The sequence below is a fragment of the Pelecanus crispus genome, chromosome 2 (genome assembly GCF_030463565.1).
Source record: "Pelecanus crispus isolate bPelCri1 chromosome 2, bPelCri1.pri, whole genome shotgun sequence".
Taxonomy (NCBI): Eukaryota; Metazoa; Chordata; class Aves; order Pelecaniformes; family Pelecanidae; genus Pelecanus; species Pelecanus crispus.
The window spans coordinates 152,801,930-152,819,127 of NC_134644.1; the positions used below are offsets into that span (position 1 = coordinate 152,801,930).

Genomic DNA, 17,198 nt, shown 5'->3' on the forward strand with positions numbered 1-17,198 from the left:
AATTTAATGCCATCTGCATACAGACCCCAGGCTTGTTGTGGTCCTGTCACATTTTATTCCTTTTTGGCCTCATGTTGATGTCGTGTCTTGCAGTGGTAAATAACCTGTGAACACTTAGTGCCATTCATCCTCAGACACTTTACAAGTGTTAACTAATGAATATGCTCAGCACCTCTGTGCTGTAGATAATTTGTTATTTTTATTAGCTGGTTCCTTAATGAAGCTGTGACATTAGTACAGAACTTTGAACACAAAGCAGCATAAATAACATCTGATTGAGACTTTCAGCAACAAAAGTCTCAAAGTCAAATCACTGTAAGATATTTGAATATTTTTACCAGTGCCTTTGAGAATAAAAATCTTGGTGAAATAAAACAACTTGGAACTGTCATTTGGATGATTTCTATTGTGTGCCAAATCTGGTGGAACACAGTACTTATTTTGCCTGAATTAATTATTATAAAAATATTTAAGAAAATAAGAAAATGTTGTAATAATTTTTTCTTAAATAAACAATATTTTCAGACATCCTGGATTTGTGTTATAAACTTTTAGCGTCAATCACTTTGCTATAAAATTGTGGAAAATTAGTAATTCTAATGTCTATTTATATTATCTTACTCCAGCTGTAACTGCCTATTTGTATTTTTCTACCAGAAATTTAACTGCCTTTCCTCCATCACAAATTTTTGATCCATCAGCAAATTCACTCTAAGAGAATTATTTTTTGAGGAATTAAGGGAACAAATAGGCAAAAGCAGTTGGACTGAGGAGTTCAAGGAACTCATTTGTGTGCAGAGATGGCTAGGGATTAGACTGTAACAATTAACTGTAACTTCTTTGCAGAAGATTAAATGATACAAGCCCACCTAGAAATTACTGGTTAAACTGAAGCAATGAGGAGTAATTGAATAATGATATAGAGGGGAAAGCTACAAGCAACTTCTTAGCTGAGTTGCTCAAGTGTTAGTACTGGGGAAGACCTTTAATATTTTCACTAGTGGCCTTTGCATAGAGAGCAAGAATGCTGTAATTAAAAACATTGGTGACACAAAGTTGGATACTTATCAGTACAGGGGGACAATGGGATACCGTATAGTAAAGAATCAGGTGACCTTGTGAACTCTGGTAGTAAAAATGAGTGAGATTAAATAGCACTAAGCGTAAAATCAGGAATTTAAGGACTAAAAAGAATTTCTCCTCTGAACTACAGGCCAGGGACTCCTGTGTGGCTCAGTCCTGCTCAACAACCCTGAATTCTGCTTTCCGTAGCAGGGTAGCTGTGTCCCAGCTGCTTATTGCTCCATGCTGTTCTCCTACACTTCATGCTGTCATTGTCTGGGAGGTGCTGGTTTAGCAAAGGCCTAACTCTGCCAGGAAGCATAAGAATTAACAGGCAATCATGGGCCAGCACCTGGCCTTGTTGTGTGGTTATGTCTTACTAGTATAGGCATAGCCTGAAAGAGCAAAGCCTATTTGGTCTTGAAAAATGAAAGCAGAGAGAGTATGTGATTGGTCTCTATAAAAACATCAGGCAGCAAACACTGAGGAGAGAAAGGAGCTCTTTAAACTAAATGACAACACTGGTACAAGAATAAATAGCAATAAAATACCTTGGAATAAATGAGCACTGGAAATTAAAAGGCATTCTTTCCATTGTAGCTGTAGGACTTGAAAAAGCATTTTGACAGATTTTGGCCTCATTATTTCTAGTTAATTTTAAGATGGAACTTTATTAAATTATAAAGTTGTTAAAAAAAAAATGCTGTTGCCTAAAGCAGCAGGCAGCTGGAATCAATACACAAGGTCTCTTTCTATCCAGTATTCTTATTTAGTGAGCTTAAACTTGCTGAGAAAAGTGACAGCAAATGTATGCTCAGTTCTCTTGCTTTCTTAAGTTTGTTACAAATCTGAAACTTTAGTAGAGGTGTAGCTTGGTCAGCTGTACATTCTCAGTATCTTACATAATTATGCAAGTTTCCAAGGTTAAAGAAAGACTTTGTGGAACTGTGTTGTAGATTCTGTTCACTTATGGCAGGTATATTTCATGCCAAAACCCACCACACTTATTTAATGGGCCCTCATGGCCCTGTGGAGCACTGTGTGGGCTTACAAACTCTGCTTTGGAAGCAGTGCAGCTGTATTTGCTGGGACATAGCACTCACCGGTGTGTACTATGCCCAGATCACACCTGGTTTCATATTAGCCATTTCCTCACTGGAAGTCTTTATATCATCTAGTTCTTCATAAAATCATGAAAGCTTATGAAAGAGTTGTGTATAGTCAATATGGCACCATGCAGGAATTATGTACTGTTTCCATTGGCATTGGTTAGAAACACTTTGGACTGGACAGTGTTGAGTTGTGCCTATGCCATAATGAAAAAAGCAAATTAGTGCCGTTCCAGATCTTGAAGAATGTCAGTTATGTTATATGTGAACTGCTTTTTTTTTATACAGAGTACTTTAGGAAGGATATGCACTGGATTATATTAACCCACCTAGACTAGTGCTCCAACTAACAGTTTCTAGTCCTACTGTGCATGTGGTGGCCTTTGTCTCATATTTTGAACATAAATAGTCTGTTTTCCTAGTCAAGTGTCTTATTTACTGGTTGTACTCTTGGTGGAAAAAAAAAAAGTATGAACAAAATTGCTAGTATATGCCTTAAGGATAATAAAAAAATTGATACAAGAGAGATGCACTATCCTACTAGGATGATAAGTACAGCATTAGTACACAAGAGTGAGTATACCTTTTTAAAATTGTAGTGGCTTATGGTACTTTTCTCTTATGCTGAAAAGATAGAATCATGTAACCATATACTGTGTCAAATGCATGCACAAGAAGGGATATACTTATTTTATGCTGACTTGGTTGTTCATGACTATCGTAACTTTTCATATATGAGACACATTCACCACAAACTCAAGAGCAAATGTGTAGTATAGTCACCCTCTCAGTATACAGAAGTTTTGTGTGCAAATACACGTGTCCTTTAAAATACATGTAAAAGTGTTTTAGTCTCATATTAGTATTGTAACCTTTCCCACTTTTATTAACTGGTATTGGAATCCGTGTGGTATTTAATACAATTTTGGTGGATGGGTATTCATGTGTCATTATGGATACAGGGCCAATAAACATTATAGCAGTTTTGGCAGTTGGTCAAACTGATTATAACTTTATTACTTGCATGAAAGTCAGTACCATAGCAGACTAGTGGCATACCAAAATATTGAAAAAATAGGTAATCTTTACCAACTGTTATCACAGTCACAAATTCAGAGATTTTCTTTGCTCCTGTAATATACTTCATTGACTAAATGCATTCATTTCACAGAAAGAAATGGTGTGACACAAAGGGTGAAGGTGTCCCATGGGTATAGTTGAATGAATAAGGTAGAGTTGAATGGATAAATACTAAGATATAACCTCTGTTTGCTGTAGTGCAGTATCAGAAGAAGCTACCATGCAATGTCAATAATGTTATTAATTTGTTTTTAGGGGATATGAAATCTTGCAGATTCATTTTGCTTTGAAAAAGAAGCAGTAAAATTGATTGATATCAAATAAAAAACCTAAACCATCTTCAAGGAATATTTCACAGTACTGTAACCACTGCAAGGAGTTTTTCTTCTCAGTTACAATTAAATAAATCCAGAGCAGTTCTATTGACCTTAAAACAATTATTTGGATTTTTTTTTTTTACGTAGAAAACTAGTTACCAAAATGCAGTTGCAAATGATTGTAGAATCATTCTCTTTGGAAGGGACCTGGGATTTATTTAGTCCAACCTCCTGCTCAAAGTAGGATTGACACTGGAAAAGAAAAGAGGAAAACTATTAAGTTTCAAAAAAGAATAGATGCTTGGAAGGAAAACAGCAGGAAACACAAAATAAGATTTCTTTGGAAAAAAGCTAGAAATTGATGATGGGCGGTCCTCATATTTACATGATGATGACTTGTCTGTGCAGTCAGAACAGTAAAATGAATTGGAAAAGTTTCTGTTTCATTAAAAATATATCCAGACTCTGCTGTTTAAAATGTGTGAGCATAAAGTAGCTATGATTTATTCCATTCACTCCAAAATAATGACTTTGTGTCTTTAAAATGGATCTGAGTAACTACAAAAGATGCATCAGTAATCTGGACCTGAACCTCTCGAATGATGTCTCTATAGATGAGCCCTAAATTCTCCAGCCATTGTAAAAGCCTTTGTGTTTTCCAGAAATATGAATGTTGGCTATTGATAGCACATGCTATGTATAAGTCTTACACAATCGTAGGCAGGTTCTTCCATCCAAAAGAATATTAAAATTAAAATTTTTTAAGGAAGCGCCTTATAGAAAGGAAGACAAACTCTTCCTCACCAATAATGGAAATCAGTACTCCTAGCTGTAAGAGAGAATACAGATCTCAGACAGGGGAGAAAAAATTACTGTTTTTTAGAGCAAACATAAGCCATTTTTTTGGTGGTGTATAGAATTAAATAAGTAGGATTTTGTATTTTAGCTACCTTCAAGAAGTCTTCTAATTCAAAGAGGTTTGAATTCTAAATAATATGTAGAGTACTTAAAAGTTTTACTTCTGTCAGGGGTGATTAACAGTGCTGTTGCCATTTCACTGGAAAACTGTGGGGGATGTTAGTGTATTCAGAAACAAACCAATAACCAGAAAAGCAGATCAATCTTGTTTTCTGGGGAGACAATGTTCGAAGTGACCCTTGCAGTTCCAGAACCAGGAGACCCAGTGATTAAACTTGTAGCTCTTTGCAAACACTGTTGTATTTCAAATAGGCAAAATGGGAAAGATCAGCAGAAATTGGGACTAGAGGTAAGGAAGATACCATTGGGCCCTACTTATATCAGGGCCACATTAGCCAAAGATGCATGGATTTGCTATACAATTTTAACTTCTGTGACTGTACAGAGGAAGCTGACTCATGTTACTGAGTGCCAACGCTGATTCAGCAGTGTCTATTCCAAGTCAATGCCGTGACTAATGGAGAGATGAAGTACTCCTTCCTCGAAAAAACTTCCTTGGTACAGGGTGGCTTCAAACATTGCACTGCTCTGCGATGTAATGACGTTGTTTTGCATCTGTGACAGATTGAAGAAAAAAAAAAAAAAAAAGGGACTAACTGTAGTGTGTTAGTAAACATGCTTAGTTACCTTGATGCAGGACCCAGGCAAAGAATTTTCCTACTCTTCCATTTTTCTCCCCCTTCCTTTCAACGCTGTGTTCTTGTTACCTTGTATAATGTTTGAGGAATTGTGTCTTACATAAAATATGAGGACAAAAAAAAAAAAACAACCAACCCCATACATATTTAAACCAAGTGATTTTTTCTGAAGAACACTAGCAGCAAGCACAACAGTTAATATAATGCTAACATATTAGGTGCTTCTGCCAAGCAGATGAACTCTAAGAGATTTGGTAAAACCATAATAATAAACCTTACACCTCTGCACACCTGTAATTCAAAGTAATGTTCTGAAGGCTGGTGAGGATTTGATGTAAGTATTTCTTAGATCGTACTGTCTAAGCTATCAAACTCAGGCTGATATGTAAGAGTCCCATTTCATTCTTAGAAGTTAGTGTTAGACCATCTATAATTACACTTAGGGGAACAGTGAATAGTATTTTGTAAGGTAGCTGTCTTTTCACATAATTTATTTGAAAATATTAAAATAATTGTCATACTATATACTTTTTATTAAATTATATAATTTTTGCTTCAAAATGTCTGCAGATGTAATTTCTTTATGCATATCTTTTCCATTTTATTGAATTTAAAGTGGTCTGTGAAATGTGTTTTGAAGAATTTAATCTAATAGACAAATTTGTCATGTTTTATTTAGACAATACAAAAGAGTGATTTTTTTTGTACATTAATGATGTCTGATGTGTAGATGTGAAATAGCTGATTATTTGGATATTGCAGGTTTTGCAGAATTTGTTTTTGTGGGCTTATGTAATAAAAAGTGCTAATATTATGTGACAAAAGCTTTTGGGTGGTGTTAGCAGAAGTGAGAGCATATTATGAATAATCTTGTAAAGAATGGTGAAGAAATCCAAAATGACTTAGAACTTTTTTGTTCTGCATATTGAATTAATCTCTGTGACTAGAAAGCACATAGAAGGTTTGAGGTAAATCTTTTAATCCAAATTTGGAATACTTCTTTTCAGTGTTGTCTGAAAAAAGAAAATTGTCTTAAAAAAACAAATTAAGAGTTAATATGAAAATGTCAGGCTAGATATATTTTGTGTGGTTATTTTCACACTTCACAGGAGAAGTTTATTTGAAAAGAACTTCAGCAATTCTTATCCGAGGCACTAGGTGGTGTTTCAGCCTTTTGTACTGAAACGCACATCTCGATGCAGTACCACTCGCACTTTAGATTCTAGTTTTAAACTAGTGCTTAAATAACAATTAGACATGTTGGAGATCAGACTTTTGTCCATTTTTTTCTTTTCAAGCTGGCCGTGTTCCCATGTTGAGAAGAACTGACACCCACAAATTGCAACACTGATGTTCGTGTACAAAACGTATGCACGACTGTTGAACTCTTGAGAGTGGTGGTTAGGAGATTTGAAAATGGGCGCAGTAGGTAGCATGCCTACTTTAGAGTGCAGATTTCTGATGTAAGGGATTAGCCCTTTTTTAATTACTGTTTTAGAAGGGAAACTTCTGTGGTTCTTCTTTGCAGATGTGTCCAAATGCGATCCACTTGTGTAGTCTCCCCTTCCCTTCTCCGCTGTGCTGCTGTCACTGTCACATGAAATGCTCTGTCCTGGTGGCGACTTGGTGGGGACGGAGCTGCTCTGCGTGTGTGTGAGCTGAGCACTCTGTTGCAGGACCCTGGGGGCAGAAGGAGACATATTCAGAAGGTGGAATATGCCACCTTCTCGTCTGTGCTCTTACGACACTATCTTAACATGTGTGTCTGTCATTTCATTGAGAGGTCTGCATTGTAAACCACCAGTATTTTTTAAATTGCAAGCATGCTTCTACATGCTACGATAAGACGGAGAAGTCAGTTTAGCCCTGTACTAATCGAGGGCTCAAGTTTCTTGGTGCTCAGTGAAAGCACATAAATTTCTATGTCTGTGTGACAGCTGCCGTTCTGCTAATTGTGTGTGATTATTTGAAGCTAAAATTATAACTGCTTGGGTCAACATTATAGAAGTCTGCATGTTGAAATTACATTGGAAATAAGGCTTTATCAGAAGTGTTAGCTATAAATATTATGAAACACTCCTAGAAAGGCAGAAAAATTCTGCAAAGTACACAAATATATGCATTTTTCATGCAGTTGTTTAAATTGTTTTCAACATGAAATACCTTAAGTAAATTTTTCTTTTTTTTAAAAAAAAATTTCTTTGTTTCATGAGGTGCATTCAGTTTAGGTGCTCATATTGTTTCTTGCAGGCCTGACCCAATTACTTTGGTAGTCTGTAAGAAACATTGCACAATGGAAACAGTTGGAACCAGTTTGACTTCAGTAGGGCCTGGGAGATAATATGATGTCTTCCTTAAAGTGTCACTGACAGTCAGTGAAAAACAGCTTCCAAGATGTAGAGTTGGAAATAAAATACCAGATGATGATACAGTAGATAGCGATAACAAAGGCAGGCATCGCATCTTTAATCAGGGAGTGGGTTTGATCAAACTTTTACCATAAATTGTTTGCTTGCCTTATATGGGTCTCACGGCACTGACAATTGCATTGCTCTGTTCTGCTGTACATCATTGTCTACCTAGTGTGGCAGGAGCTGAGATTTATTTTGAAACAGATCGCTAAATTTTGTGTGTCACGGGGAAGAGGTTAGGTCAGGAGTGCTCTTCCTGATTCTACTTTTAGAGGAGGAGATATTAAATCGTGTTCATTCAGAAGGATGAACTCATTCTGTTGGGTACAAAAGAATAATACCGGTCATCCTGGAGTGCATTGTCCTGGGACAAAATGTGGCTGTCAGCCAAGGATGTAGTTGCTCAAGTGTTTAGACTATGACATCTACTTTTTGTGACATTTTAGCATCTACTAATAGAAGGAAAAAATAGCACACAAAAACTTTGGGGGATTTTATCTTGCAGTCATTCAAACTGTTACATATTTGTATACTTAAATAATTGTTTCAGATCTGGTCCTTTGGTTGTGCTGACACATATATGGAAAATTGAGAAATTCTTTCAGCTGTGTACAAACCAAGCAGAAATATTAAAGGCTATTAATTGCTATCGAGTAAAGAGGGCAAAAATACTTCTGTTTGTGGGGCTGAAATTTCAGTTTGGAGCTTTTGTGTACTTTCTAACTTAATTAGCAAAGGCAAAACGACCCTGTTCTTACATTTGTATTTGAATGATGGCCAGGCCTGAAGCATACACAGTATTGACCTTCTAACCTACTGCAGACAGCAAGCTGCTTCTCAGGGAGTCCCCCTTTTTTACCCTCAGTGCTTTGATAGCTTGTTCTGTCTTGTTGAAATAAGCAGACATGAGTTCTCAAAGATGGAGTATCAGCACTATAAAAGGTTAAGAAGTTTACCAGGATGGGGCATATTGCCGCCATTAAACGGGCAGGTGATGCCTCCTTTTCCTGCCCCAGCCTGGCAGTTTGTGAATGAGGCAGTCAGTGAGTTTAATTTGAGTACGAACCTTGCATCCAAGTTGCCTTCTATATGAAGCTTTCATCAAAACATTTTTGGTCAGACTTGACTAGACAGCATGGCCCAAATTTTCTGTTAGATAACTGCCAGGGGAATAAAAGAAAGATACAGATTGAAGCTTCTGAAACCTTTTCTGGTGGACTGAGCTAGATGTGTTGTGGAGGTAGAAACTACATTTTCCATGTGATTCAACCATCAAGGTAGCTGCATTTAAAAGAATAATGAAGAGCATTAATGTAAACCTTTGAATGTCCTGTACTGTAAACCCTTGAAAAAGAGGCAGCTCAGTGTAGGATTAGAACTGGAGGCATGATAATTGGATTGCAGGCTGTGTGTAGACATTCAAGGAACATGTAGTAAAAATGATACAATTTTGTGTGTGAACTAAGACAAAAATAGATAAAGAACAGAAGAGCTGAGTTAAGGCTAAAGAAAAACGAAGATTAAGGAGTGAAGAACTAAATTTGCAGTGAATTAATGCTATCTACAATCCAAATTTTAAGATAACACTATAACCAGTTTGAATGTGCCATTGTATTAATAACTGACCTGTTGTATTTGATTCATTACATCCTGATTTTTTCTCATATAACATGTGAACTGAATGTGAAATTAACTTACAGATAATTGGCACTGGCAATTTACTGCACTGCCATGTGACTAAGGTGATCAGATACAAAAGCTTTGCAAGCAAGTACATTTTAGAATGTTAAAAAAATCTCATTACTATACACAGGATCTCACAACTGGGAAGCTGTAATCATTTTAATAATTTAGTAAGCATACCGTGAAAGTTAAATCTTGGCTGTGAAGTGGAGACACTCACCACGTTATGTATTGTGTTTATAAAATGCTTTAATATACAATAGCTTTGAAAATCAAGTCACTTCCTGAAGTCAGCTTCTTCATGTAAATATAAGATACAGACCACTGCTGAAGCAAGTCAGCATAGGATTTTGGATAATTATAAAATTACTTGTTTGTAACAGCAGAGGATCTATTCCAAAGTTCATTACTCTGACAGTAAGAGAATGGGTTAAATATTTAATGAATTTTAAAATTTCTTTCTTTTTTCTATCATCCTATCATCCTCAACCTATAGTCTTCATTTTCAAATCTTACATTTACAGCCATTGGAATGTCAATAGGTAGATCCTTTTCATTTATATTGCTACTCTCTGTGGTTTTCCCTTGTATTATAAATGATGAAGCAAAAGTAGAATAAAAGTATTTTTGTGTTTCTATTCTTTTCTAAAACAATTTCCTCCAGGGTTGTACAGACATATTTTATTGTTCTGTGGCTAAACTATTGTAATTTTAATAGAAAGAATTAAAATAGTATTCTTTCTACCATTGGAAATGGCAATGATCAGTTGTTGTATGCTTGATGAAAACTTTGTATACAGTGTTTACAAGCTAACAGATTTTCCATTTAAATATGTCTGAACAGGTAATGTGGGTATGTAACTTGTGCCGAAAACAACAAGAAATCCTCACAAAATCAGGAGCCTGGTTCTATAACAGTGGATCAAATGCACCACAGCAGCCTGACCAAGAAGGTATTAGAGGTCTGCGGAACGAGGAAGCCCCTCAAGAGAAAAAAGCAAAGCTGCAGGAGTATTCACAGTACCAAGGACCATCAGGTGACATATCCACACAAGTTTTGGACAAAAACAGATCTCAAGGGCTCACTAGACAAGACTCAATTAAGAATGGTTCAGGAGTAAAGCATCAAGTAACAAGTGACACAACGTCAGACAGGTAAGAAAGTATTTAATGTTTACTCTGATAAGATCTGCTGAATTTATGCTACAAATCAAAATTTTATCTTTTTAAGTTTTATCTTATTTTTATTGTGTAGCCTATAAAATAGATACTGGGCTTTTTGAAACAGCAGCTGAGAAGTCTCTTACTGTATTCAGATGGTCATGGACAATATACATTCTTCATTCCTTCTCATTAAAAAAACAACACGGAAAATGACAGTCGCAGTGTGACAGAGCTTGTTTCTGTGCTTGCAACTTTGTCAAGTCATTGTCATTGGGTTGTACAGAATGTTACCGTATTTCTTTTGTGGCCACTATCTTTATAGCAGAATTTTAGTAATCCACAATAGGGCTCAAAAAAGCAGGTTAATGGAAGATGGTGGCTGTTCAGACTACTGAATTAAAACATCTGGTAGTACTTGCAGTATATAGTATTGAAGACAGTGAAATCTTTGTGTGATGAGCTGAGTCTTTTCATAGTTTCTCAGTTTCTTGCTGTTAGTTATTGTCATTAGTATGAACAGTTTTTTCTTTACTGGTTTATGTCAGTGATACTTGGCATTGGCTGAAACTGTGGCTGTTTCAGTGCTAATATAGTAGGACCAGGTTTAGCCAGAGGCTGGAGCTGGAACTTCCCTCCCTTTTTCTTGATGTGATTGTACCAAAAGGCACCAGAAGGCTCTCAACCTCTGTGGCTCCATTTTACTGGAACACAAAAGTAAAAACTGTTTCACTGAATACATTTAATTTCTTTCTAAGGAAGACCAGAATAGAACTTTAAATATGGTGGGAAGGGAAAGAAGAGAGTGAACTTGCTCACGTGTTTCCATGGAAATGACACCCTCTCTCTCCAGAGACCTCCACTTGCCTTGGAATTTGGCAGCCGGATCAGTATAATCTGGCAGCCTTCCTCTGCCGCCCAGCTATGACCTCATTACAATATTTATTCCACAAGCTTGAAACAAGTTAGACAGCTATAATATCTTTTATGGCTAATATAATTAAAATTGTTTTCCTTTTCCTTCACCTCTTGTATTCTACCATATTTTATTTCCTACTTTTGGTCTTATTTGGGAATAAATTTAATGTAATTAATCTAACCCTTTTTGTTTCACTTATTCTGCCTGTTGCCCTTTCCTGATTTCAGTTCATGGGTTCAGTACTTTGTTGCTCTGAGTGCTCCTCAGTTATGTGCATGGTCTCTGAGAAATACAGCTGGCAGCTTAACTTGATGCTAAGGAGCAGGAGATAGAGAGGCTGATTATCTTTTGGTTCTTTTTTTTCCCCTAATTTTGCCAGGAAAATGGAATGATACATAATGTGATGATAAACTGCCCCCCCCCCCCCCCCTTCTTATTCTCAGCAATAATTTAACTCTGCAAGTGTTTTTATATTATATGCATGCAGAAAGATAGAGTGAGAGAGTGTTCTACAAATAAATATATAATTCAGATATGTAATATACATTTACCCTAAGCAGAGTTGTATGACAAACACGGACCATATAATATTTACCAACAGGAAGAATGTAGACTGTGTTTGAAATCAGAACCATTCTGCTGATTGTGATCACTTCCACTCAACATATTGTTTAAATGTAGATTGCTTTTTCAGTGATTATCCCCTTTCTGTTTTATTTGGATACTAATACTAGTGTTCCCTAATTAACATATACAGGTATGCTTAGAATATATTTATGATACGTATTACATGCCACTGAAGGTTAGAGGGTCTTCTGAATAATTTTCTTCACTAATGTTCTTCACATTAACTGTCTTTCCTTTGCTGGAGATAATGAAAAAGACTCCTCCTTGATGGCCAGTTGATGTCTGATTGGTCAAATAGGCTTTTAGAGGAGAATATCAGCATCTCTAAGAGAGACTATCCCAGAATTCGAGGATGGGGATAGGGCTTAAGTTTGGACCTGTATATGCTGTGGTGCCATTGCTATTCTCAACAATAATACTAGCAAAGCTTACAATTTTGTTACATTCAACCACTGTTAAGAGGAGAAGATAATATATTATTATCTTTGTACTGCAGTCATGCATAGAATATGTTTCATAATTTAATATAATTTTAATATTAAAATCTATTATTATTGATCAAGTTAAGAAAACTCATTTTATCCACCTGAAACTTTAAATGCTGGTCAAGCAATTGTATATAACTTTTCCTAAAGGCTTCTGGCCTTCTGTCTTCTTTTCGGAATACTTCATGTTATGGTTTTGGGTTTTTTTTAACATTAACTGAAAGAACCAGCCAGTAGAGAAACATGTTATATGGGAGATTATTATGACAGCTTTTTTTTCTATTATTAAATTAATTCTATGCAGAAATTGAGCTACTTTTGTATGGTAGACTATTCTAGGAGAAAAACATGGCAGTTCAAAATGTCCAAAATAACAGGGAAAAAACCAAAAAAGTCTGAAATATTTAGAAGTGGTTGTTGCTTATCTTGCACAACATCAATAATAGAAGTAAGTAGAATGTGAGAACTATATTGTCTGTTTATTTTTCATTCCAAACACATTAGTTTTGACACAAAAAATAATTTAAAAAGTTAAAACCAATAAAAAACTTGTGAAGAAAGTATTGCTAAGACTCTATATACTTGGGTTCTTATGATTCAAATAGAAAGGTGAAATGTCATTTTTATCGAAGTTTTTTGAATGTTTGCAGCTTCCTTTGATGTGGCAGCAATCATTACTTCGTAGTTCTTTATATCAAGTATCATATATCTTATCTTGGTCATCTGGAGACAAGTTGGTCACAGTGTAAAGGGCAACATTCACTCCTTGAATCTCAATGCCATTTCTGTCTCATTCCTTACTACGTTTTTTTTGGTTGTGCTTTTTTGTTTTTCCATTCTTGAGTAGTACTCACCATATTTTTTCCTGTTTTCTTCACTAATATCATTCCTCATTAAAATAATATTCAGTTTCAACCATTAGACTAGTATTCTGTTCCATTGATGTATGCAACAGTCCCGTTTACAATCGATAGATCCTAAACTGTTCAGACAGACAGATAGGTACTTGATTATAGATCTTCTTTGACTGATCTGAAATTTGTTGCCTTAAAGAAGTCTGGGGTGATTTTGGAATACACATTGTCCAAGGACGCTTTTCTTATATTGGATCCATTACGAAAGAAAAGAGAAGTCAAATACTATTCAGGAGCAAGTTGTACTTACCACCAGCAGAACAGTTTTCCATTATTAAATTTTTTTCTAGTTCATATCCAGTATTTATAATCTGCCTTACAGTGCTTTTACTACTTTCTGCGTGGTAAACCCATGGAGAAGGCAGAGGCAGCAGGCACCCTGTAGGATCCAGTGTTAGATTACTTTCAGTAATTGACCATCTTATATTTGACATTGTTTGAGGTGAGACTAGCATAATTTGTGTTGCGTGGAGGTTTCGTACTAAGGGCAGTTGAGAAGTAACCATATGCAGTGGTTTTCACAGGTTTAACCTTATGAGCAGAGTATGGATGCTGATGTAGTATAACGCTAGACTCCCTGAAAACTGCCAAATGATGTGAATCAAAGAAATGCAAAATAGTACTCTATGTAATCCATAGACTCAGAAGGTCCATTCTGAGGTCTGGTGTGCACAGATGGTAGATTTATGGCTGTATGCACTGCAGTTCTTTGATTTGTACTATCCAATTTCACATTAATTGTAGATTATACAAAAGGGTCCTTTTTATTTTATTTTGATCAAAAGCATTCATGTACTCTATTGTTCCAAAGACCTATGCTACTCATCATTCAATACATCGTGTTTTCTTTCTAGCAGCAAAATTATTTGAATAGATATAATCTTTTTTCAGTCATTTTGTAGCAGGCAATCAGCTTGTGAAATGGTTGATTCCTTCATTCCAAAGCCTAAGCCAAAGCAAATGTTTATAATGTCCTATTAAAATGTGTACAACATCTTAATAATAAAAGCCGGGGAACAGGGAGCCTTAATGCTGATACAAAGCTTTTTTATGTGTCATTCTGTGCCTGAGTTGTTAGATCTTTAGGTGGCGTTGCCATGCTTGAGTTGTAAAATAATTATTTTTCTTGCTCTTGGTAGGATCCATTGTAAAGACATTTCAGTCATTTTCCACATATATGAATTCATTGTTTTAAATTGTAAATCTTTTGTGGCATTCCAGAGGTGTTGCTTCACAAATGTCTTTTCTATATATGTAGCATTTCACAATCCTTTCTAAGCAATAGCTCTCCTGAAGTAGGAAACAACCCATGCGTCTTCCCAGTGCAAGATAATGATGACAACTATTTCTAATCTAATGCCTATTTGAAATGATGTTATGTAGTTCAGGTACATGTGAATGATTAAGTGTTTTGGGGTTTTTTTTCCCCCTTTTTTTTCCCCTAATCCATCCTGTATGGAGTCCAAAATGCTTTCCAAAATTTGAGAAAGTTAACTTTGAATTTACAATATATATTTGTCATGCATTCTATTACTGTAAGAAAAGCTCTCCTCAAGGATATTTTTCATGAGATTCAATGCAAAAAGAAAAAGGGAAAATATTGTGAGAAATTTTGTGTTCATGTTTCATGAGTCAATTTATTATTGCTGCATCTATCAGAGGGTGAGCCATGTCAAAAAAAGAGAATTAGTTCTTCATATCATGATCATGATCTATAAGATCATGATTTGAAGCAAGACTAATGAATAAAGCTGCCTGAATCCTTTTCAGATTAACTGTAAGGATATGAGATTAAATAATAAAAACCGGAATGAAAACAATAAACTGAGAGAGTGAGCAGCTGCAGTGTTGCACAACAGCAGTATTTATTTTCCAGGCCAGCAGACACAGATAAAATATATCCTCCTTCCCCCTTCCTTCCCTTCTCTTTTCAAAGATACATATGTATTTTGGGGGTTAATTTTTTGTCATCCCTTTTATCTCAGGAAAAAAGAGGATTTTTATGGTGGTTTCCACACACTAGAGTGGGTTTGGAGGATGGATTTTATTCTGAGTGAGAACTGCAAACAAGGCTACTTGGGTCTGAAGATGCAGGTTTTGTGCATATATTCTTTATGGAACGTATACACGTGTTTCCCACATATAAAGTTTTTATTCTACTGAGTTACCAATGGCAGTGGAATGAAAGTGGTCCCCTGTGTCCCTTTGCTTCTGTTCTTGGAAGGAGTGCCAGTATGAGTTGGCAGCGTAGGCTCTGTCTTTTGGGACTGCAGTTGGGGATGTCAGGTTGTGAACAGAGAGAAAAAAGAGACCAAAATAAGAGGGAAGAGGAGGAGAGAGGAAAAAGCAGGCATAAGCTAGCTGAAAAACATCAAAGAGCAGCATTAATTACATAAATGAAAATGTCTGTCCATCTGTTTCATGTTACATCTTTTTCAAACGGCTCTTCTTTAATTGCTGGATTATGAACAACTGATACTGAGAACATCATTGATGGTAGTTTATTGCGATCAAATATGACAATGTAACATTAAAGAATCAGTCAATTACATTCTTTTCTGAAAGGCTGAAAACTGGCCATTTCCCCAAGATTATCACTATTTTCCTTCTGCAACACTTACAACGCAGCACTCTAGTGCAGCTTCTGATTTTGTTTGTTGCTATTTCTGAGTACCTAAGTTGATAAATCTTTAGCCCAGGTGTCTTTAAAAAGTGTAGTCTTTACTTGGAGCTGTGGAAACTGAGCATATTTGAAAGCAATCAGAGGCATTTTAACTTTTTTACCTATGTTTTTCTATCTGCTGACATATTTAAAGACAGTGAGAAATATTAAAAGAATTGTATAGAGACAGTGTTTAAAATAAGGGAGTTGGTATCCAAGAGTCAGACTGACAATGCTATGTGCAGATTCGTTTGTGTTCAGAAGTATCCATTAAGGACAACAGGGTCTCTAAACGTTTTAGAATTCTTTATGTAAGAATTAACTGACATGAATCTATTTTTTTTAACACTGTTGACCACCGCAGTAGGAAAAAACCCACAATTGTTGAGAAAGCATAATGATATTCTTTCACTTCATGAATAAATCTAATACTTTGTACAAGTATTTTGCAGGTTGAGTTTAAAAATGAATCAATATTCTTTTCCATGCGCGACTGCGAAGAGCTGTCACTGACTTTCCTTGGTGCTAGAACAGGATGCAAAATCTGGGCATTAGAGGTACCCTACAGTATTTTTAACATATTAACTAAAGATTTAAGTTTTATGGGATTTGAACTGCATCCAATAAGGTTTTATGTTCGTCTTCCTGCTCCTGTTCCAGCATTTTTCACCACTTTGATAGTCAGTCCGTGAAGCTGTAAAGAGAAACCAGTGTCAGTCTGAAAACTGTAGTCTCAGTAGTTCTGCTTTTGTTTCTTGTGCTGTCTTCCATTTCAGTGTATGCTTTGTATGATTCTTGAGGTAGTAATTCAAATTCAAACAAAATTCAAACAAATGAGTTAGTTTCTTCACAGAACTCCTTTTTGAATTATTTCATTCCTCTACATACAGGTTTAGGGGTGTGGATCAACATTTCATGGCTATCCCAGTTTTCAGGTAGAAACTAAAGCTACACTTATCTGCTGTCTCAATCTGGAATGGCTTAAGAAGGAAAGTAATAATAACTATGGCCAGAGGAAGCAATAGAAATTTACGGGAAGGGAGCCAGAGAAAATGCAGTATTTAATTATTGAAAAGAAGTACCTTGGGTCCAAGAAAGTCGGAAATCCTTCAGTGCAGAAGTTTTAATGAAATAATTAGACACTTACGACAA

General features: G+C 35.8%; 1 protein-coding gene across 27 annotated transcripts in view; it reads left to right on the forward strand.

The window, feature by feature from the left end:
• RIMS2 (regulating synaptic membrane exocytosis 2) overlaps positions 1 to 17,198 on the forward strand; it is a 496,337-nt gene that overhangs the window by 128,160 nt on the left and 350,979 nt on the right. For all 27 annotated transcript variants that reach the window (XM_075728355.1, XM_075704496.1, XM_075728363.1 and 24 more), the window contains one exon: positions 10,123 to 10,433. In XM_075728355.1, the coding sequence (XP_075584470.1) occupies positions 10,123 to 10,433 (311 nt within the window). The remainder of the gene's footprint in view (positions 1 to 10,122; positions 10,434 to 17,198) is intronic.